This window comes from Numenius arquata, chromosome 2 (genome assembly GCF_964106895.1).
Source record: "Numenius arquata chromosome 2, bNumArq3.hap1.1, whole genome shotgun sequence".
Classification (NCBI taxonomy): Eukaryota; Metazoa; Chordata; class Aves; order Charadriiformes; family Scolopacidae; genus Numenius; species Numenius arquata.
This window is the reverse complement of record NC_133577.1, coordinates 88,778,821-88,801,052: the sequence shown is the minus strand read 5'-3', so window position 1 is coordinate 88,801,052 and position 22,232 is coordinate 88,778,821. Positions and strand designations below refer to the sequence as shown.

The following is a 22,232-nucleotide window of genomic DNA, read 5'->3' as shown; positions in this document are numbered from 1 at the left end:
GGGAGGACTATGCAATATAGCTGGCTTAATTAATTAATTATGTACAGTTTTGTCTTGTGCCTTCTATATGTCTCTTCAGGTTGCAGGTTGTTTCAAAATAAAAAAATTTATCATGTGAAAGTGAATATTCAACATTCACTAAAGAGAGCCCAGGAGCTCTGCAGGTTTGCAAAACTGGCCTTTGTGGAACACTGTAGCTCATTTGCCAGGTCAGAGCAATCCCCAGGCTCATGTACTTTGCAAGGTCTGCCAGTGTCAGGGAACTAGCATGGATTAGGGGGCTGTGTCTGAATTCCTGGATTCCTTTATACTGACAGAAATGGGAGCAAACGGTATCAAAAGTTCCCATATAGTGACTACAGCTTTTCAAGACCACACTTCCAGTGAGATATTCTTTCCAGAGGTGATAAAACAGGGGTTGTTGGAAAAGTTATGCTGTTTATTGTACCCAGCAGTTACAACACTATAAGAAATCCAGACCATCACTGAACTGGTTCAGGTTGGCTGTTGGATCCCTGCAGCTGGAGGTTGTCCTGCCCAAGAGCCGTGGTCATCCATCAATTGTCTCATTTAATCACTGACATTCCATACCGGTGGTACCTTCTTCAGAAGTGCTGGACAGACATTGCCCACAGAAGCATGTCCTAGTCATTTTACCGTTTTCTCAGATTTTATGCTCAGCTAGTTGCAGCATTGTTTCGATAGAGGAAGTAGGTTGCAGGACCCCTCACTATGTATTAATTTTATTCACTTCAGCCCTTTCTGAAATACTTTAATTCATTGTTATATTTAACCAATTGTTCAAATAGAGATAATTGCTCTATTTTCAGCATGAGTATAGTACTTGCTACCTTTTATTGAATATTTACGAGCATTTAAAAAAACTTCTCCTGCTGAAACCAGCAAGGAGGTGGGGAACACTAAGGTAATAGCATTGACATGAGAGCTCTGAGACCTGCACAATTACTTCTGCTCGGGTTGTGCCTCTGATGAAAGGACAGAGATATGATACAGTGCCTAAAAGAAACAAAACTAACATAAATTAGGAACTTCTGCTGTTGATGCTCTCATGGAGTATGTATATGGGTTTCACACTCCTGTGTATATTTTATTACACTTTGATTAAAAAATCATGGGGAAAATATGGGCAGATGTGAAAATAAAACTGGAGCACACAACTAGGATAAATCCAGATATATGGCTGCTTCTGTTTCAAGTACTAGCATCAATCATGTTCATAGTAGTTGGAAATGAACCATCTAATGAGCACAAAGATACATTTTTGTTCTTTCAATGTGTTTCTTTTATAGTGTCAGTTTTTCTGCCACTGGAATGTTTGACCCTTGCTATGAAGACTGGGTCTGCTTCTCTGACTATATTGTTCTGTGATTACTGTTTTAATTGTGTGGGAATGTTAATCTTTGGTGCATGTGTATCTTTTAAGTACCAGACGCTGTCCAGAATGTTCATTGTATCGCAACGAGTTGGCAATCGATCCTAGTGCAGTGGGACCCTCCTGCTTCATCCAACGGTGTAATTACTCATTACATCATAACAGTTGAAGGAAATTCTACAATTTTTTCATCTTATGATACACTGCATACTTTTAGAAATCTGCTTTCCAATATTACTTATCAATTTAAAATAAAAGCTGCAACATCTGCTGGTGATGGTGAAGAACAGTTATGCAATGCCAGTACGCTTCCTGAAAAAGGTAACAAATTATTCAAGTTAATTCTTTTGTTTAATTTAAATGATGACCATGAAACAAGCAGGCCTGAAACACCTACTTCAATTCAGGCAGCTAAATCCTTCTGTTGTTTAAATTTCATGCTAATAGTGGACGAGGAGAGACAGGGCTTCCTCCTTCTCCTGTTTTAGAATACACTTGGTAATGAGAATGAAATTAATTGCCATTTAAAAAAGCACAGAGAGAGTACCTTTTTCTGTGGTGAGAACAATAAAACTGTTCAGAATTTGTGCATGTAACTTCTCCCAGCAGTCTTTCATCCTAACTCTTGATGAATAGGATCAACAACAAAGAAAACTGTGAGCTAAATCCGAAGAAAAATGTAGGCAGTTTTTTTGGCATCGGAATCAAAAATTGTCACCCAAAATCTATCTTCCTTTCTTTCTCCATGCACACTTCACACTTCAATCCTGGCTAGGCTTTCATCTGGAATCTGAAACTTCCTTATGCACTCGGAGATGAAATTCTGTGCAAAATACAGAGTTGCTTCTGTGTAAATACCTATGTACCTAGCTTCTAAACTGGAAGTGGAGAGGAGCCCAATGCCCAATCCAGGAAGTAAATGCCTGTTTCAGTTCTCTTCCCCAGCTAGGGGCAATTTCTGCTTGTGGGATTATTTCTCTTGTTTTTTTTTTCTTCTTCAGTGATAGTTCAGTATAAAAATAATAAAAGAGGAACCAAACCTAACTTTCATAATACTTTAATTACTAAGTTATTCAATATCTTAAAAGATGAGTGGCAGCATTCATTCATATATCTCTTTCGAGGGAGTTCTGCTCAGTTCTGTCAAATAATAGAAGAGTCTATGTCAGTGATGGGGTTTAGGTTCTGGCTGACAAGTGGAGGGAGGGGCAGCTCTAATATGTGGACTTGAATCAGACATCTAAACTTGGAGGAAATCAAACTTACCCTTATGCTTAGACTTCCTATTGGTAGCTTCCTGATCAGCATGCACCTCTTCAGGTTCAGCCTTTGGATCTCTCCTGTTCACAAAGCCTTAGTGCCCCACTCTGAGCTTTGATTTCCACATTTCTTAAAATTAGACTTGCAGATGTGCATGTCTGAATGAATCTAGACCACACCTGTACTGTCAGCTGAACTACTACTGCTTTGGTTCTAGATCAAATGGCTGAGCTCCAACTGAGGACAAGGAAAGCAGCCCCTTACAGCTGCAATGTGGCCAACATTGTGAAAACAGCCAGGGCTATACTGTGATGACTGCCCCTCCTCATAATAAGGTCCATCCCACTAAAGCCTGGCCACATCCCCCATTTGAACAATGAGGTGGCCCATTCATACCTGTTCCTGGTAAAAATGTCCTCTCTGAATTGGCTTCCTGATCAACAACAGCCCCCTTACAAATTCTGCCATTTTCTGATCGCTGTTGGTCCCCTCCAATCTGGCTTTTAGACAATTTAAGACTTCTGCCTGGGTCATCCACTCTCTTGTTTGCTCAGAAACTTCTGTCTATCAGCAGGTTCAAAATCCACTTCTGAAGGAAGCATTGATTAAATACAAGAGATGAGCATACTCGTATCTTACAGTATTGGATGCAAATAGTGTAGTAAACTTAATGGTGGTAGTGAACGTGCATGTGTGTGAGTGTGCACCTAGGTGCACTTCTCAACTGCAGTCATAACTCTCCACCCTTTCTTTTAAATCAGGGTAGCTGAACAGCCAGCCCTGACTCAGAGCTCGAGTAAAACTGAAGCTGGGAACGGGTGTGCAGACAGGTGAGCCAATGCACAATGAAAACTGGACTCATCCGAAACTGGAAGGTTTTGGAGATAGTCTTATAGGGGGCATGTTACCCTCTGGTACAGAGGAGACCAGGAGATTTCCTAAGTACCTCACTTCTTGGAGGATGGGGGAGAGGCTTCTAGGAGTGCTAAAGAAGCCTGGAACCTGGGAAAGTTAATTACAGGGATTTCTGAAAAAATTTGGGTTGGCTATGAATTAGTGTTTGAGGAAAACCTGGAGAAACTGTGGATGTGATATTAAGCCTGAGCTTGAGAGACAGACTGCTAGTCTGTTGTGGTCTACGTTACATAGAGTCGTGCTAGCTGGAGAAAACCCCCAGGCTTTATTTTGTAACAACATGTGGGTTATGTATCTTATCACTGAGAGTTTTCCTAAGGGTTGATACTACAATACATGGGGTTTTTTTGCCACAAACACTGCACAGACCCTTTCTTTCCGTTTTAGCATTGGCTTACATGTTGTTGCTTAGTCATATTTACAACAAACTAGTTATTATTAGGACATTTCCTTTACTGTGTGTTTGCAGGAATTGTTTTGTGGTGACTGGGTACTAGGAATTGGAGATTCATGGTTGGGAATGGAAACAGTTTTATAGCTGTTGTCAGTTTCTTATTTATGGTGGTCTAAGATTAGTCACAGAATATGTAGCCAGCACTGAGTCACTGACAATGCATTTATTTCTGACATAAAGTGAAATCGAATTTGGCTCCGTGTCTCACTGCATAGTGTTTGACCTTTACATTCTTAGCAAGATTATTTGCCTTTTTTTTTGAGGTAAATTTGTTCCTATCTGGGTACAATTAAACATGAATCATGAAGATTAAATTTATGAGGAGATTAGTAGTGTTTTGTGTCTAATCTCCGTTGGCATGGTAAACCACTTCTGCCGCTTGCAGTACGTTATAAAAATTGTCAACTTTGTAGTGGTAATATTACTCTGTATTTAAATATTTCATAAAGAGTATGAAAGACAATATAGCAAGTACACATGCATAAATGAGTTAGAATAGCTATTCTTTGATTATTTTCAAGAAAATACACATATTAAAATGAAATTTCATTAAGGTTGAGTGAGCTTTTAGAAGGGAGATAGAGCCATAAAATGGTAGGAAACTTCTCCAAAAGGCATACTAAAGCTGTGAAGATTCAGTTCACTCACAAGTCTGGGGCAAGTGTAATAGTCATTCAGTTAAGAACAGAAATAAAACAATTAAAAACCACTTGGGGGGTTCAAAGCATGAATAATCAAAAGAAAACAGTTTCATGTTTTTTGGGCTTAGATTTTTCTTCATAGAGTTTTTATTCTTCTCTGAAAATATTAATCATATTGATTATAGTATTAAGACATGCTGAGCAATTTTTCCCTCTTATTGCTATTATAGCTGAATACAGTCTTGGAACAGGTCGAGGCCCCCATTGTACTGCGGGGACAGTCCTTGCCATTTGTTTTCTGCTAAACAGAGATTCATTCATAACTTAGATTTAAAAGAAATATGGCTAGGAATTTGCCCAGGAAATATTTTTTTAATTTAATCTGTACTTAATTTTGCTGGCCAATACTAACTTGCAGCTATACACAGAAATGTGCCTTGTGCATGAAGGCGAGTAGCACCTAAAAGGACTGGTAATGGGAAAATTTCTTAGGTCTTTTGGTGTCGAGGTAGAAAATTATGATCATCTGTTGTTACTTGTGCACAAACTGTGTTTAGTATCTGCACAGCAGAACCTTTAAAGTTTCAACGTTTGTACCTGCCGGATGGATGTGCCCATTGGAAAATGTGGGTCTTTTTTTCATCCAGGCCTGTGAGGAGCAAAAAACATAGCGTGAGCGTAAAGATTTCTTCGTATCCAAGGAAATACTCTGTTCCCTTCACCATAAATCCTTTTCTTTGGACATGGCAGCTCATGGCAGTTCTATGAGTTGGAGTTACATGAATTTCCTCATTAATTTGTGAAGAGAACTACAGATGACCGTAAAGTACTGGAAGAAATATTTAAGTCCATACCCTAAAGCGGTCCTTAGGGCCCCAAGCATGATGTGCAGTGCAGTGTGCACTGCAGTGTGTTGCCCTGGTTATCCAGAGGAATCAAGCTACTGCAGAGCCACAGCATTAGGTATGGAAGAGCTTCAGTGTCCTTGTCACTACTACAGATAAGAGCAGTGTGTTTCATATGTTCTGTCCATGCTGCAAGTTCATGTTTCCAAACTGTATTAAAGTAAAAGCATCAAAGAATTGTGGAGTAAATCATAAGACTCTTTGGAACACTTCTTTCCAAGATGACTGAAACTGATTTTTTTACCAGGTATCTATTTTCTTAATGTAATGTGGATTTTAATTTTTTTTAGATGTTTTCTGATTAATTGGTATGTCCAAATGTCAGTTAATGGCTTTGATGTTTATGGCAAATCTTCACTAGACAAATGCAATGATCACTTTGTTGCTGGCAGTGAAATTGCATTGAAGTTATTTTTATAAGGAGGTAGATAAAAATAGAAGAATCTTATAGTGTAGGGTGAACGAAATATTTTTTTAAGGACTAGGTCAACTCTAGATTAATGTATAGAAATGGTGGTGACATATACTTACAAAGCTGACATTGAAAACATTTTCAGGTAAAATAAATTGTTTGCTGAAAAGCAGACAATGGTCCCATTTTTCGGAAAGCTGAGCATTTTTATTTAATTTCAGACTGGAATACTAACAGCTTTTCACTACTTTTATAGCTTAGCTTCAAGGTGGACATTTCTCCTTAGATATGTAGAATTTGATTTTTCAGTGCTTTGACCCCAGTTAGAGACTGAAATTTCTAATGTGTTAAGGACTAAGAGACATAGTCCAAGGAGACTTTCTTAAAACGTGTTCTCAACTGTGCAATTTCCTTTAAAGCATGTCTGATAGTATCAGTCCCAAGTCATGGGAAAAATAGTCTACAGGATTTTTACATTTTCATGTTAGCAAAATCATTTGGGACCTGTTTGTAGTGTCCTTGCTCATAATGAGCAGGACTTTTCTATCATGATGAGTCTCCCTGAAATTAGCAGTCTATACTAGAGTACTGTTTAGTATGATCAGGGATATCAGTTTAACCCAGGGAACTCCTTTGGGTAACTAAGCTTTCAATAAAAAAATTAATAGAGATAATCAATACGGAATATTCATTTTCTTTTCAGATGTCTCCATATTCTGAAGACTCTTGTTGTGTGCCCATTGCTATCTGTTCTACTTTGTTCTTCACTTTCTTCCTATTGATGCTCTTAATACCACCCAACAGACTTCTAGACTGCCGCTGTTCTTTTAATCCAAACTCCAGCTACAAGCAGCTGTTCTGTAGGCAGACTTTTTTTATTAACTTCGTTAGGAACTATGCCATATCATATTACCCTCTTCTGTTCCCCAGCCCGTGCAGCTGTAGTCATTGCTTTCCACAGAGGTCTTTACAGAAAGCCGTAACTTCTCTCTTTTCTCAGTAGATTTTTGTGTGTGTCCTTTGCTGCCCTTAGGTTATCTCTGCATTGTGACCAAGATTTTTTTCTACCCAGTATTTCTGTTGAGTTAAGCCAGTTGCAGTGGCCCAGTTCAACTCCATCTGAATCTTTGCGCGGTCCTGGTGCTTTTTCTACCAGGAATTTCCTTTCATTTTAAGTTCTCAAATGAAAACTTGATCTCAGAGCAGTCCCCCAGCTTTGGAAGGGCTGATTAGCATTGCAGCCAGACGGGCGTAGGGAACCGGGGCCAAGATCTGTGAAAGTAACTTCTATTTAGGTGCTTAGCTTCCTGTTAACTTCAGTAGGAGTTCAGGCACGTAAATAGGTTTTAGGAGCTTAAAATCCCATGTGGATCTGGCTTCGGGCACTTTTTGTTGGAGTTTGGCCATCGTGTGAACAATGGTGGATGAACCTGAAAATACCTCATTCCTCCTCCAGTCCAGAAACTGAATTCACCAGCATTTCATGGCCAGCCTCTGTGCCAGCTCCCTGGCTAGCTTTCAGAAGCTGAATTAAAAGCTACTAAATGGAAAACGATAGAGTACATTGCACCAAAAATTTCAGACTTTGAAAAACTCCCTACTCCCAGAGCTAGCTGAATTTTAGCAAAGGCAATATAATTCAATAGGGAAAGACTTAAGTAGTCCTACCTGTGATTCCTGGGAAATTTAAATATGGGATTAGCACCAGAATGCCAGTTAGCTAATCAGAGCACAGTTCGAGACAATCAGTGTCCTACCCCACCACAAACACAGCCTTTTTCATGCCTTTTCTTTAAGTGCACCTTTCTGGAAACCAGGAATAATAACACAGTTCCCGTTCGGCACGTATCAAAGCAGCAGTGTGTAACAGCAGATACATAAATCTTTGTCACAGTTCCAATTTAATCTGAAAGAATAATTGTCAAAGATGCGATTTTTGGCTTTAGTTGTTTTTAGTGTGAACAGTGATCACTTCATCATTGTTGAGTCATGTTTAGAAAATTTACACAAGCTGCATGATTACTCTAGGAAGCATGGAATGGTTTGTTCAAATCAGTACCATCTGTGGACAGAAAAAGTTGGGGGAATTTTAGTCATTCTTGAGGAATGGAAACCTGATTCTCCATGCCAGAGTAATTGTAATCCTCTTTGTATCTGTAACCCAATAGCATAGTTGTCTTGAAATTGTCTCATTGAACGCAATCATCAAGTGCAAGAGAGGCTGTGCCACTGGGTGTCACTGCTCCTCACTGCCGCCTTCGGAGCAAACCTTTGATTTGCTTCGGATTCAGGTCACATCTTTTCATTTGTTCTAATGAGGGATTACATTTATATTTGATTTGTCTATGTAAGCAATGAGGTAAAATGAACTAGATTTTAAACTGAATAATGTTTAAGGCTCTGATTTCATTTTAAAGATCCGTCTAAGCACTGACAGAAAATTTTCCTACATCTTCTGCTGACTGACCCTTTCTTCTGTAGGTTAGAAATATTTTGCATGTATGGCTCTTAGTAAACTGGAAAAATGATGAAATAAAATAGAATAAAAGCTGTTGTAGGAAGGAATAAGTACTTGTCTAATCTGTCTCTTACCTTGATACCTGCAAATTTATCTTTCAAAATGGTGGTTTTGATGTAGTATTCCTCACTGGGATGATGACGGACACTATCTTCAGCCTTGTGAGAGTAATTTGCATGGATTCCCTCTGTAGTCATCAGGGAAAAGGACACTTCTCCAGGGGAGTGATGGAAAGAGAAACTTCCTTTTTCCTGCACCCTGTTCTTTCCCCCGCGCTGGGAGTTTGTCTCTTTCCATCAAATACAGAGAGAGCTCATGGAGGCTGCCTTAATTAGATTCTTCTTGTTCTGTGTGAGAGCCCACAAATCAGAGTCACTGTTATTTTTCCTGATATCACTTCTAGTTCTGTAAAGCTGCCAAGCATCTTTTCCATTTTTACTGCAACATTGCTAGCTCTCATTTCTTTTTGATGGCATCATCTGTGTTGAAACTGAGGGAACAGAGCACTCTCCTTGAGAAGAGAAGCCCACCATGCTGGCTAGAACAAGGGCACTGCTCTTTCTGCCTGTGACTAGCCTCTTTAACCTGCCTTGGTTTAGGTGATGCAAAGACTACATTTGTGCCAGCCATGGCTCTACCAGCTGCCCATTTGAGAAAGTGAAGGTGTTTTTCCATGTTCTTCCTGGCACCCAGCAAGCAATCAGTTGCTATCTACTTTATTCCAAGCCCCTGTTTCAGTATTTGATCCAGTCTTTCATTTAAATTGGAGTATAGTGCAATAATCAGTTTTGAGCAGATGGAAGTTTGTAATGGTAGACTAAGAGGCATTAGAGCCAGTGGTTTCCATCTCCATATTGCATACTTTCACCCTTTTATTCCAAACCTGCCGATGCTGGCTGTTCCTATCGCAGCAAGAGTTCCTGGGGTCGTGTGCCTCGGAAGGTGAAGTCATATCCCTTATCAAAAAAAGAGTGTTCCCCTCTCAGTGAGAAGGAGGAGAATTGAATTTTCTTAAATTCTTTTAATTTTTATCTGTGCTTATGTCTTTGGAATTGCTGACTCTTTAATTTTTTTAATTTCTGGAATATATAGTATTGGGTCTTAAAAATACTTTAATTCAAGTTCAGAGTGCGACTAGGTGGTAACTTTTATTTCACTCAAATAGTTTTATCCATTTTATCTCACATTTTATCATCATCATAATTAAGTGTGTAAGATTCATATTCTTTGCAGTACCTTAACAGATATTAATAGCTTATATTACACTAGAGGATTTTTTAAGAAAAAATACAGATTTTTTTTTTTTATAGTAACTATTGAGCATTTCTCTGCATTTATTTTCCATTAACTACAGGTCAAACTAAACCCTTTCTTGTAATTTACAAAAGTAGCAAATACAGTTTATAGAGCTATTATGAAAATATTGCAGCATTTATTTTTTTGAAAGTGGATAGAGTATTGCATCTCCAAACTGTGATCAAGCAAGATTGTTGCTGCCTGATTGGTTTGTTTTCTTATAGTTACTCCTTTCCGTACTTTATGCTAATAACAACAGAGCAAAACAACCTTAATTCTAATAGCATGGAGTATAATGATGAAAGTTGTCTCTAGCAGAGATTTTTTTCTTAAGAAATTTTGCTCTTGTTCTCTGTCTGGTTAGAGTGTAGCAGGGTGGGAGCATATGGGGCTATTGCTTGCTGCGATGTTATGTATATGTGTTTTAGAGCTGAGGGGAAGGACAGGGGAAGCTTCATCAATGGTTCTTGTTCCCTGGGCCCTCTCCTGCAGGCTCCACCTGCTTTGGGCTCATTTGAAGGGATTTGAATTTTCTCAACCTTTTCATCGTCACAGCTTAGTTTGATTCAGAATTAACATCTCTTGTTAAATATCCATATTTAGTGGAGAGGCTTCAGCTTGTTATATTATGATTATTTTTATAAACAAATTGTTGCAGATGAAAGCAGAGATCAGATATTCCCACAAGGCTGAAAAAAAAATGAAGGGTTTTCTCTTTCTTCCCCAGTAACATTGGTCTGGGATCCTTTTATTCTTTACGTAAGCCTTGGGGCTTCTTCAGTTTCAGTTTGAGGGTGTATCATGTGTTTTTCTTTTACCAGCGATACTTCTTCCCCCAAAGACTCTAAAGCACTTTTTAAAGTTAAGTGCACAAAATGATTTCTGAGCTGATTTCCCTGCACAGTTTTTGCCACAGAAAGTATTAGTATTATCTTACAGAATCTTAGCGATAATATTAGCTTACTGTATGACTATGTGATATAGCACAAAACCATATGTTGCATACAGTCTGCAAGAGCTGGAAGTACAGTTGGCTTAATATAGATATGGATAAATGTGCGTGCATGTGTGTATGTGTATGTACATACATGCACTACTTTTGTCTCCATGCACATGAATATAACCTGTGTGTACCCGCATATATGTATATAAATACATGGGAGCAAAGTTTATCGGAAGTTTCTTTTCTTGCTTTGTATTGCCATATTATTTAGCTCTTCCTGTTGGTGTTCCTTTAATTTGTTGTTTGATGAACAGCTTGTAAAGCGCTTATATAGAAAAACATATTGCATGCATTGAAACTTTCCATTCAGAAGGTGAAAGAGGACACTTACGAAACCTTGAGGTGTTGCTTGAGGATTTCATATGTTACCAAGAGAGAGGGAGACAAAAGAGTATTTCTAAACAAGAGGTGAGGAATCCCAGTTAGCAACAGCAGTAAAAGATGCTATGGGTAGACCAAAAATAACTTTGCTCGATATTCCCTCCTTCAGTTGAAACATAGCCCCAAATGTAGCAACAGCAATGTCACACCTCTCAAAGCTGCCCCTGCATGACACACCTAAAAGTATTTTTCTTTATTTCAAAAGCTATAGTAAATGTACGCCACATCTATATGTACAGTGTGATTTATGCCAATGGAATTACTCCTTATTTACCATATGAATTTGAATCTTGGTCTTTAGACATGCTTCTTAAAATTTTATTTTTTTTAACAGTGGATAAAAGGGTTATAGTTGCAATCACTTTTCATTCGAATGAAGATATCTTACAAATGTTTTAATTTGTAGTTCCTAGTGCTCCCAGGGATATTGTTTTTTCCAATGTGCAATCAACAAGTGTGACCTTGAATTGGAGATCGCCGAAATCTATCCTTGGCTACTTTCAAAACTACAAGATTACTACACAGCTACAGTCGATCCACTGCAGTGACTGGGAAACTAAGGAATGTATTGAGTATGAGATGCATCAATATTTATATGAAAATGTAGTGGATGACTGGATAGAAGAGACAGTGTATGGACTGAAAAAATATAGGTGGTACAGATTTGCAGTTGCTGCCAGTACGAATGTTGGTTATGGCAGTTCTTCACCTTGGATTTCTACACAAACTCTTCCTGGCTGTAAGTAAGGATTTTTGCCATGTGTCATAATCAATGTGATGTTCACCTAAATAAGCAAAACCACTTGGTAGAAAGTTATTTCTTCATAGATCTACAATATTGGTGAAGTTAATAAGGATTTATTGCAACTCTTCAAGTATGAAATATCATTATATAAATCATATGGGAGGTATGCATACTTGGCACTACAGATTTTAATGCCTTTTGGATGCTCTACTATATTTACTGCTTACCCAACAGCAATTTCATTCCTCAGCCCTACTCCACATCTAGAATTGGTAAGTCTGAATTTTGCTTACTTTGGGTTGATACACCATTTTCAATCCAAGACCATGTGGGGTCTGTCAATGAAAAGTAGTTCTTTTTTCAATTCTTTGACTAAAAGTCGCTTCTCTAATGTCATAACACTTTCCTGAAATTTTCCTGTACATTCCTGGCAATAGAATTTAAGTCATAGTTTCTGAGGAATTCAGATTTCTTTCCACCATATCCACCTAAAGAGATTACAAATCAAGTAGCTGTGTAACACCTACGGGACTGCCGAGACACATATTAGAACTGTCATGCCCCAGCTGAGGATTTCAGTTTCCAAGTACGAGAAGAGTTAGTTGTCACAGATAAATCATCACTAGATATTTGAGAGACGGGAACGTGAAACAAATTATTTAGGAAGTTGTCCTGTTGACATATGACCTTCCCTCCCAGTCCACAGCCAGCTGAGGTCAGAGCACATCTGAGATCCAGCCTCTGGCCTGTGCAGAACAACTGAGAACCACCATGAGTGGCCTGACTAAATCACAGCTCCTTCACTCCTTTCCCCTTCCAAAGTAATCATAATAGAGATACCAAGGACTTAAACAGCTGCGTACCAAGGACTATTCAACGGTCCACAGACTTATTTTGTTCCATTCATGTTTTTACAGTCACATGATGTAAATCCAGGAGGCTTGTATATAATGCTACTCATAGTATCTGTGTACTATCTGTACAGCAATCCCGCCATATATTCTTAAATACCTCACAATTTTTCTACTCAGTAAAGAAGTATTATCGTCTTCATTTGCAGATAAGAAATTGCAATAGAGAAATTCTAAGTCCCAAAGGGCAAAGAGATTTGGACACTGTGATAGTAAGCATCGCAGCAGCCTATTTTTCTCATAAAGCACGGAAGCAGTCCTTTGGAATGAGAAGCACTGAAATCATCTGCAGAGTGATTCTCATTTGCACTTACTTTCTTTGTCCAGTGGTTCTCATGGGGATGCCATGCCTATAAATTAATGCAGTATTTTAAATGAAAGTTAAAAAAAAAAAATCAAGAAAAAATATAACTGCAGATGGAGCAGAAAATAGCTAACAGAATTTGTGCAACTCTTGAGCCAACAGCTCTAGGGAGATTTCTTACTATTAGATAGATAGATCTCAGCTGCTGACATATGCAAATACTTCTCTTCAAAAAATTGTTACTGAGTTTAGAAAGTTAGGGAATTAAACTGGACAAAGCGGCAGATAATCAAAACACATATAATCGCATAAAGGTAGGAACCTGTTTATGATTTCCTTTCTGGACAGCGATAATTTAGATTACATAAGACCTAGTTTTCTTTCAGTCCCAGGAGGAGATGGTAGTTGAAAGTATAAAAATCTCACTAGACTGCACAAGCCCTTTCTATGTCAGTACAGTGTCGATCTCAGCAGTGGGTCCTGTCTGCTCTATTAGCTGGTTTAACAAACGGTGATGGGGTAGAAGTTAAAAAAGTTCCACCAGTTCTTCCAGCCCAAGTGGCTGGGGCTGCTGCCCTGTGTCTGTGTTGAGGGAAGTGGGCAGCAACAAATTTCCTGTGAGCTAAATCAGCGACACATCAAGGGATGAGCTGCCTATAAAACGCACCACTGTGGAGTCAAGGAAGCGTGGGCACTGTTCCAGCTATCGTGGCTGGGTGGTGGTCTGTTTCCTGGGGTAATGGCAATCAGCTGAGGAGGAAGACAAAGAGGAAGGTGACATGTCACAGCTGGGTAGCCAGCTGGCAGCTCCAGTGTGCTTCAGCGGTGCTGGGAGCCTCCCTGAGCAGCGGCTGATCTTTAGCAAGGGCAGGTCTCTAGCTACCTGAGCTCATACTTTCCAAAGAGTATTCCTTAGAAATATTGTTCAACAGACTAAAAAACCTTCATTCCCCTCTTTCTTTCGCAAAGGGTACTGCCTGTAAGCAGGGAAGAGAAATTCAGGATGCACAAAAAACTGACCCGTCGCTCTGGGCAGCCTTGTGGAGTGTACCCAGAGAACAGGTGTCGGTCGCCCTCTCCTTTCCCTCGTGGACAGGGCCAAGCATCATCTGGATTAGCCTGCTGGTACACAGCCAATAGACATGGTCTGTTAGGGCTTAAGGGCGCTTAGCTGCTATGTAAAATAGCCCAAGTACTTAGCCCATAAAATCAATGGGAGTTGTGTTTGCAGATTTGAGGGCAGAAGTTAGCCACTGTTTCTGATTTTCAAGAAATGCCTCTGTAAGACATTGCTTCTGCCAAAGGAAAAGTTACCTTAGTTGTGAAATAACAGTCAAATGATTTTTCTTCAGAAGTAATTGGGTTCTCAGAAATGTGTGTTTCTCTCAAGCCTAAGAAAAATACTATAATTGCTATAGTCATATTCAGGAAGTTACAGCATTTAAGCTGAAAACCGTTAGACTCAGTACTCAGAATATAAAGAGATGAAACTTCAACAACAGCAAAAAATATATAACAGAAACCCTAAGTATTCTTACAATTGCTGAGGATTTGACTGTTGTGCTAAAGCTGAAATACTTAATAATTCTGAATATCCAGTGACTAAAGTGAGGATCTTAGGTTTTTATTTCAGTTGCTCATTATGAAGGTAAATTTAAGGCTACAGGAATTCTTTTTAAGATTCTTTAACTCATTTGAAAGTTTCAAACAAAAAATAATGGCTGTGTTCCATACTGAAAGTGGTTATAACGTTACTCCGTGGAAAATGTTATTGGTTGGTCAGTACAATGCAGTTCTCACATGACACAGATAAACTATTCAGCCTCCTGTCTTGCAGATTATCCTTGCAGGAATTGTCCTACTGTCTCATAAAGTAGTTTGATGGCACTGTTATTACTTAGCTGATGGATTACCCAGGAGGCAAATCTACTCTGCAAGATGAAATATTTTCAACATAACCTAGATTTATATAGTTACCAGCACAGAAGATCACAGTGTTGTGTCACAGTAAGGAAAAGGGCAAGAAATGTTTTCCATAGCTAGGGAAACTTTTTTTCCTTCACACCTGCACTTACCCTGAGTTTCACTTTTACATTTATAAGGAGAATAAGATTGGGCAAACTTGTGCTTTCTAAGAGAAAAATCACTTTGGAGGGTCAGTGTTAGGTGGAAAGTGAATGACAGTGAGATCATTGACCTCATTTTGGATCTTGTACAGTTACACAATGCAATGCTTTTTGGAAAACTGCCAAGTCTCCTAATGCCAGGATATACAGAGATACAAAGGAAAATCCCAGATGTTTGAGTGTCCCATGAAGGCTAGGACATAGATGCATGGGGCAGAAGGTTATGCTTCTCTTTTCAGCACCTTCTTTCCCAATCCTTGCTGATACCCAGTTGCTTGGTAGATTTAAAGAAATGTTTCTGTGTGGTGGAAAGCAATGAGATTTCATATCTTGTTGTATGCCCTTTCTTCTGGCAGGTTTTGCCTGAAACTTGTTTTTCTTTGTTCCTTTCATTCTCTCAGAACTAAACATTGGAAAGTAAATATGGCCTAATTTAAGATATAAATGTTTACATATCGGTAAAAGTAATCTAGGTGGTTATAAAATGAAATGTCTGAAACTCACACTTTATTTTTGTTGGCAAAAGAGAAGAAAAGAGCTGGTCTTAAACGAACTCACAAGCATGAATTTCTGTTAGAAGACTGGAGTATTCAGTCCTATTTTTGAGGATTACGCTAAATGATTGGCTATCCAGACTTATCTTCAAGCTAACACACTTAACTGCTGCCTTAGCATCAGGACACAGATGGATGGGAAAGATGACCCTGACCTCCATAAGACCCACATTCCTGTGCAAGGATAGAAGCATGATAATCAGGAAATGATGGTTATTAGTTACAGAAAATGCATTATTGTGAAAACCAGGAGAAAAGCGCTTATGAGAGGAAGTGATTGGATTATGGGGGAATGAGAGAATAAGGCTAGGTCATTTCTACTGAGTAAATTGCCGTGATTTATAAGAGAAAGGGTATAGTGATATCATGGCCTCGTATTGACTAGATTCATTTCACAAACAAACCTAAATCAGAACGTGGCAGTTACCCACTGAAGCAAACAGTTTTCAGAAAGATGGGTTTTGTAAGACCTGAGACACATTAGAGACATTTCATTTTCTAGTTTTCTTTCTAATTATACTGGTTATTTCAGAAAATATTCCTAAATTTCAGTATCGTTGAGTTAATGACTGATATTGCACTTTTTGTGATGAAAATAAACAGGTATTAATGCTTAGTTATATTTTAGATAAGTATCTTAAATACAGCATACTCAATTAGAATTTTCTTGCAAAGATCTAAAAATTTATCAAATATAAACTGCATATCAGAATTATCCATACAAATAACTTCAGGATGGATAATTTGTAGATTAGATTGTGCTTTAAAATTATTTCACACCATTGCTGTCTAATGCATAAACCTAAAGTGGCTTCTGAAATAAAATATTGAGAGATTAAATGCTCCATTAATGCCATAAAAAAGTAATGGAAAATTGTCTTGGGAAACTTGATGGGTTTGGAAACTAAGGCTTGAGAAGCTATATATATAATTTTATACTGTTTTTCAGAGATTTCAGCTGGCGATATAAGTAATACCACTGCCATAGTTACTGAAATAATTGTTTACACTGAAAGACACTGAGCAACACACGTTACCTGTAAAATAGACTTAATTTGTGTTAATTCTAGGTTTTAGGGAGCATGCTTGCCCTTGTATTTTGTTGTATCTGTTCTGGATCCCCACTCAACAGCCAGCCTTCTCTGACCCTCGTGCTTTAGTAGGTCATTCAGTTACACTCTTCATTCAGTTGTTCCATGCTATTCAGTATTTTTGGGGATTGCTTCCAATGATTGAATTTGATCCTGCCTACAAAGTCTAGTATATTCCTGCTAATCTCAGCACAGCAATCTACCTCCTGTATCCAACACCATAAACTCTCCATAGCACCTTATCAACTCCCAAATCTTCATGGTTTATTCTGAAACCATGGTGTGAAATTTTCACCTTCACAGTGCAAAATTTTATGATTTCTCTTCATTAATCATTCACACATAATTTCAATAACTACATTCCTCCTTCCATGCTATTTTCCTTTTCCTAACCTGTTTTCTACCTGAGAAACTAAGTAGCCTTATATACACTCCAATTTTCCTCATTAAGCCCTCATACCTGATGATTAATGGTGAAAAAATACATATTCATGCATTAATCATGTTTGAGAAAAGAGACTGCATCTTCTGATTAGGATAGATATGATCACCTTTATCATTTTATATAACTGCTGATATGTAGTACTCATAGTTGTATTTTTTTGCGGGAGATCGAAAAAAAAAGGCGCCATGAAGCCAAGTTCTGGAAATATGTACAAATCTGTTCTTGCTTCTAGAACAGGTTTTTCACCAATACGTATCACAGTTGTCTTTTTTTATAGTAGACCCCAAAAAAAAAGGCACCATGGAGCCAGGTTCTGCCATTATCTACAAATCTGTTGTCACTTATATTCCAAATTTTTTTCCTGAAATTTACCACCGTCATTCTGAAAAAGTAATACCACTTACTGAGAACTGCTGTGTTGTTATTATGATTCCATTAATTTCTCATTCATGAATAAGAAATAACTAGGCTAATTCACATATCACCTTGACAAAAGGAAATTTCAGGAAAATACCATTTCTTAATGTGAACTTTCCTGCCTGCTTACAATTCCTATCACTTGTGTTTTCCAAAGTTTCTCAACATGTTAAGAATAAGTTGAAATGAAACCTAGAGAATATTTTTTTCTATATGAAATTATTTGCATCAGTACTTTCCAACATTGCTGGAAATTTTTTATAGCATGCAGAAGACCTTGTGTTTTCACAATTTCTTGTTCTTTGAAAGATTCGTTTGACATAAGCAAATATATTATGCTTGTTTATTTGTCTAAATAGTTGTATATATTTTGCTTGTGTCATGTAAAATACATATAAATAACTTGTAACTTAAAAACCCTATAATTTCATTTTAAGGAAAAGTTGTAGGCATTTCATACTCTAGAGAAGTTGCAGTAATTGCAATGAAAGATGTGTTTCTAAATCACACTGTATGCTTTATATATGAGAAAGAAAATGTTATAATTATTTAAGCAGTGTATAATGGTAAATGTGAGAAAAAGTTTTGTTTTCAAATTGAAAAATAATCTCTACTGGCCACTAAAAGTACTGGGTTATTTGTTGTGAACGTCTTTGGCCATGATTCACATACATACTTTTTCCTGCAGCTCCAGACAGTCCTCCAGAAAATGTGACTGTTTTAGCTACATCTCCTCACAGTATTAATATTAGCTGGAGTGAACCTGTCGTCATCACTGGACCAACATGCTACCTCATAGACATTACCTCAGTAAGGCAACTCTGTTTTATTGTCGGTAGTAATGCAGATGTTTGGTGACACAAATACCCCAGCAGATGTTCTTATCGAAATTACAGGACAGACATAAACTGGATTGAAAAACAGTATGACTGTTTCTATTTCCACATAAATTCCACATAAGAATTGATTGTACATTTATAAATTTCTTGATGGGAGATAATTACTTGGTATTAAAAAATGTGTGCTAATAAGAGATCTTGGAGAAAGAAAAGTGTAGCTATAAATGTATGGAGGAAAACAGAAGCTGAGCTTTGTGGAGGTGTACCTTGTTCTAACAATAATGAAGCTGTTTGCCAGTAAAAATGATAATGAGATTTTTTTTCTTTTTCTTCAAAGGGAGGAAAAAGTTCATTGTCATGATTTTACAAACCACAGTGGAAAGCCTAGCAAACGGAAGTGACTTGTACAAAGTTACACAGCGCATCAGAGGGCAAACTTTAAAGTGAAACTAGATTTCCTACTTTCCACTTGTTGCTCTGTCCATCAGATTAGCTGTATTTTGGTAGCACATTAATAACACTTCTTTCTCCTTGATCTTTATAAGCAAAAAAAAAAAAAAAAAGGCTGACATAAGAGAAAAGCTCTAGTGGCCTTTCTCTTTTCATCCTTTACTAACCTTATAATACTCCTTAAAACAACCATTAATAAACCTCATTTCCTGCCCTGTGGGAAGATATGAAACTTTCTAAGTTCGAGCACATGAGAAGATTTAAGTAGGATATAGGTTCCCTGTTCTTCCAGAAATTATACAAACAGAGCTATCAGTGAAAATGGGAAGCAGTTTACCAGACTTTACCCAAGAAAACTTGCTGTTTGTAGCTTCAGAAATCCTGAATCAGTTTGTTAGATAACAGGAAAAAAAAAAAAGACGACTTCAAACTGTTTAAAGACTTTAAATAGAAAGTTCTTTCAATTTTCAGAGAAGAAAAGAAGACTATTATGTATGTATTTTCAGTGTTTCTCGGTCATAAGAATTACAGATATTCTAAAATATTAATGCTGAGGTTTTTGTGCCATCAAAATTTCTAGGTAGATCAGTAAAAAATACCAAATATTTTTAAGCTCTTCAGTAAAGTCACAAGAGAGGCCTATGTGTAGTCCTGCTATTTTCTCTTCCTCTAACTTCATTGTACAATATGTAGAGTGCAATGTGTTCACTTCTGAGCGCGCTTACCACAGCAGTAATATGACAGGGTGAAGGAAGTACAGTAACGAGGGGAATACTACCAGGGAAGAAAAAGTGCTTTCTTGGCCTGTTACGTAGGTTGCTGGAAACTACATAACAATTTTTATTTCTCTTTTGCTAAAGTTAGAGTAGACTTATTCCTTGTGAAAAGTTCCTGTCTTTTTTGAGTAAACAGCATTATAGTGCATCAGCAGAAAAAAATCCTTTTCATGCTTTTGATAAAACTTCCAAATTCAATTTTCAAAGCATGATTTTTTTTTCTGTGTAATATTTAATCACCTTGTATTTAAACTATTTTCTCTAATAGCTCCTAAATTATAAAAAGTTTGTCATCTGATTCTACACCATGAAAATACTATAAATACCTTATCAATGTAAGTTACAGTAAAATTCCTAAAGTGAGATGAAGTATGGAATGTTCCAGGTCAGCCTGCCAGCATTCAGAAGGAACTTAAAAACCTGTTTTAAACGTTTAGTTTGGAGGGCTTTGGTTTGGTTTTCACAAAGTAGGGCTTTTTTTTCAAATATATTTCAGCCATGTTGCTTTATGTTTAGGGATTTCTTGTAATTAGATGTTGTCTGTCTAATGATCAGTAACTACAGGGGTCAGTTCTGTAGATAATCATCTTAGCAGACAAATCTATTCCTTCTTAAAGGCCAATAAAGCTGTCACAATCTTTTTTCAGTGAAAATTTGAGTATATATTTTATTGTCCCAGTGGGAAATTTTTTATGAAGACTCCAAATTCCACAAACTTCCTCTATGTATAACTTTACTCATTTTAGTTCTCAACTGAGTATCTTTAAGGGCTCACAGAAGTAGAATAATTTCAGATTTGTACTCTGTGATGTCTGTATTCTTAAAAGATAGTAATTAGTATTTATTAGTGAATCTATTAGGGTGCTGTTTAAATTGTTAGGATGCTCCTTGCAGTTTCATAGACAGAAAAACTAGAAAGTACTCACTCATTATTATTCCTCTAAATCATATTTTAGTTTGTCTTGCTGCCTACTATAATTAGAATAAAATATTCCTGAAAATGAGTAAGGAAGATGGAACTGAACCATTAAGCTTCAGGAAGAATACAAATAAATTTAATGATGTAGAGCTGTGATTGTATTTTAGCTCTTGTATAAATATTTATATGCCAGATTTTTGACAGTCAGATAGGAAAAAGTGTTTCAGCTCTTCATGGCCATCCCAGGAAATGAGTGTCTGTTTAGTCCATCAGAAAGTTTAGTTCAGGTTAATTCTCAGTGGGGATAGATGCATATCTGTCAAATAAAAGGTATGCTTGAACTATTCTAATGTTTTAGCAGCTGCATTTAATACAGATTTCATCCAGTGGGAAAACTACTGTACAGCTACCTAATCCTCTTTTCAAATTACACACTGAGGAAACAATAATGAAAACATCATTAACTGAAGTAATGGGAATAGACATAAAAAGAATTTTGTAAATGATACTTGATCAAACACTAGAAAAGCTCCCATTTTTTCCCTTTTTCTCCTTTTTTAAGCTAACATTAGAATTGATTAATTGTTTATAAAGCCCAACACTGTAGATTTTTTTACAGAACTATGGATTATTTAAAATGTAGGGATGATAGGGATCCCAAGAAGTAATCCAGTCCATATCCTGCTCTAACACAGAAACAAGTGTACCTAGAATCTTTCTCACAAATGATTCGTTATCGTGTTTTTAAAAATTTCCAGTGCTGAAAATTGTGAATTTGAATTGAATTGAATTTGTGGCTACTTTGATTCCCATTTCAGGTTGCTGCATCTTCCCTGGCCCAGTGTCTACCAATGGGTTCATGTTTGCTTGGTGGAAGACAGCACCAAGCGAAGAGCCCATTTATTTAATCTCATACTTCACAAAGTGCTAAAGAGGCAACACATGGGTGAGATGGGAGTGCGCTCCCCTGTGCAGCTTTTTAGACTTGGTAGCTGGAGACTTCTTGTGAACTTTTCTATGTAAATGGTTAGAAAATTGGAAAGAGAAATAAGGTGTTCAAATAATAATGCCCTGATTTTGCCTGTTTCAAGTCTTGTAATCGTGTTTTTTTAATTATTATTTTACAGGTAGATAATGACAATTATAAAGCTCAATTTCTGAAGACAAATGATGAGGGTAAAGTCTTAGAAATTTCTGATTTAAAAGCCTTTACAAGGTATTCTGTAGTAATCATTGCCTTTACGGGGGATGTTAATGCTGCGCTCCTTGAAGGCAAGGCTAGTTCTCCGGTAATTGTCTCCACTTTTGAAGCAGGTTTGTATTATTCTCTACTTTATATGGATCAAACTTTGCAGTTTTTCTTTCATCTGACAAATCAATGAGAGTTTTGAGCACATGGTGCATTTTTAATGCAGATTTGTTCTAACAATATTTTTTCAATATTTGAAAAGGTGACAGTCAACAAAAAAAAGTGGTG

General features: G+C 37.3%; 1 protein-coding gene across 1 annotated transcript in view; it reads left to right on the top strand.

Moving 5' to 3' along the window:
• PTPRQ (protein tyrosine phosphatase receptor type Q) overlaps nt 1-22,232 on the top strand; it is a 108,978-nt gene that overhangs the window by 46,716 nt on the left and 40,030 nt on the right. The window contains exons 25-28 of the mRNA XM_074167564.1: nt 1,445-1,714; nt 11,585-11,917; nt 18,460-18,581; nt 21,883-22,069. Coding sequence (XP_074023665.1) covers nt 1,445-1,714; nt 11,585-11,917; nt 18,460-18,581; nt 21,883-22,069 — 912 coding nt within the window. The remainder of the gene's footprint in view (nt 1-1,444; nt 1,715-11,584; nt 11,918-18,459; nt 18,582-21,882; nt 22,070-22,232) is intronic.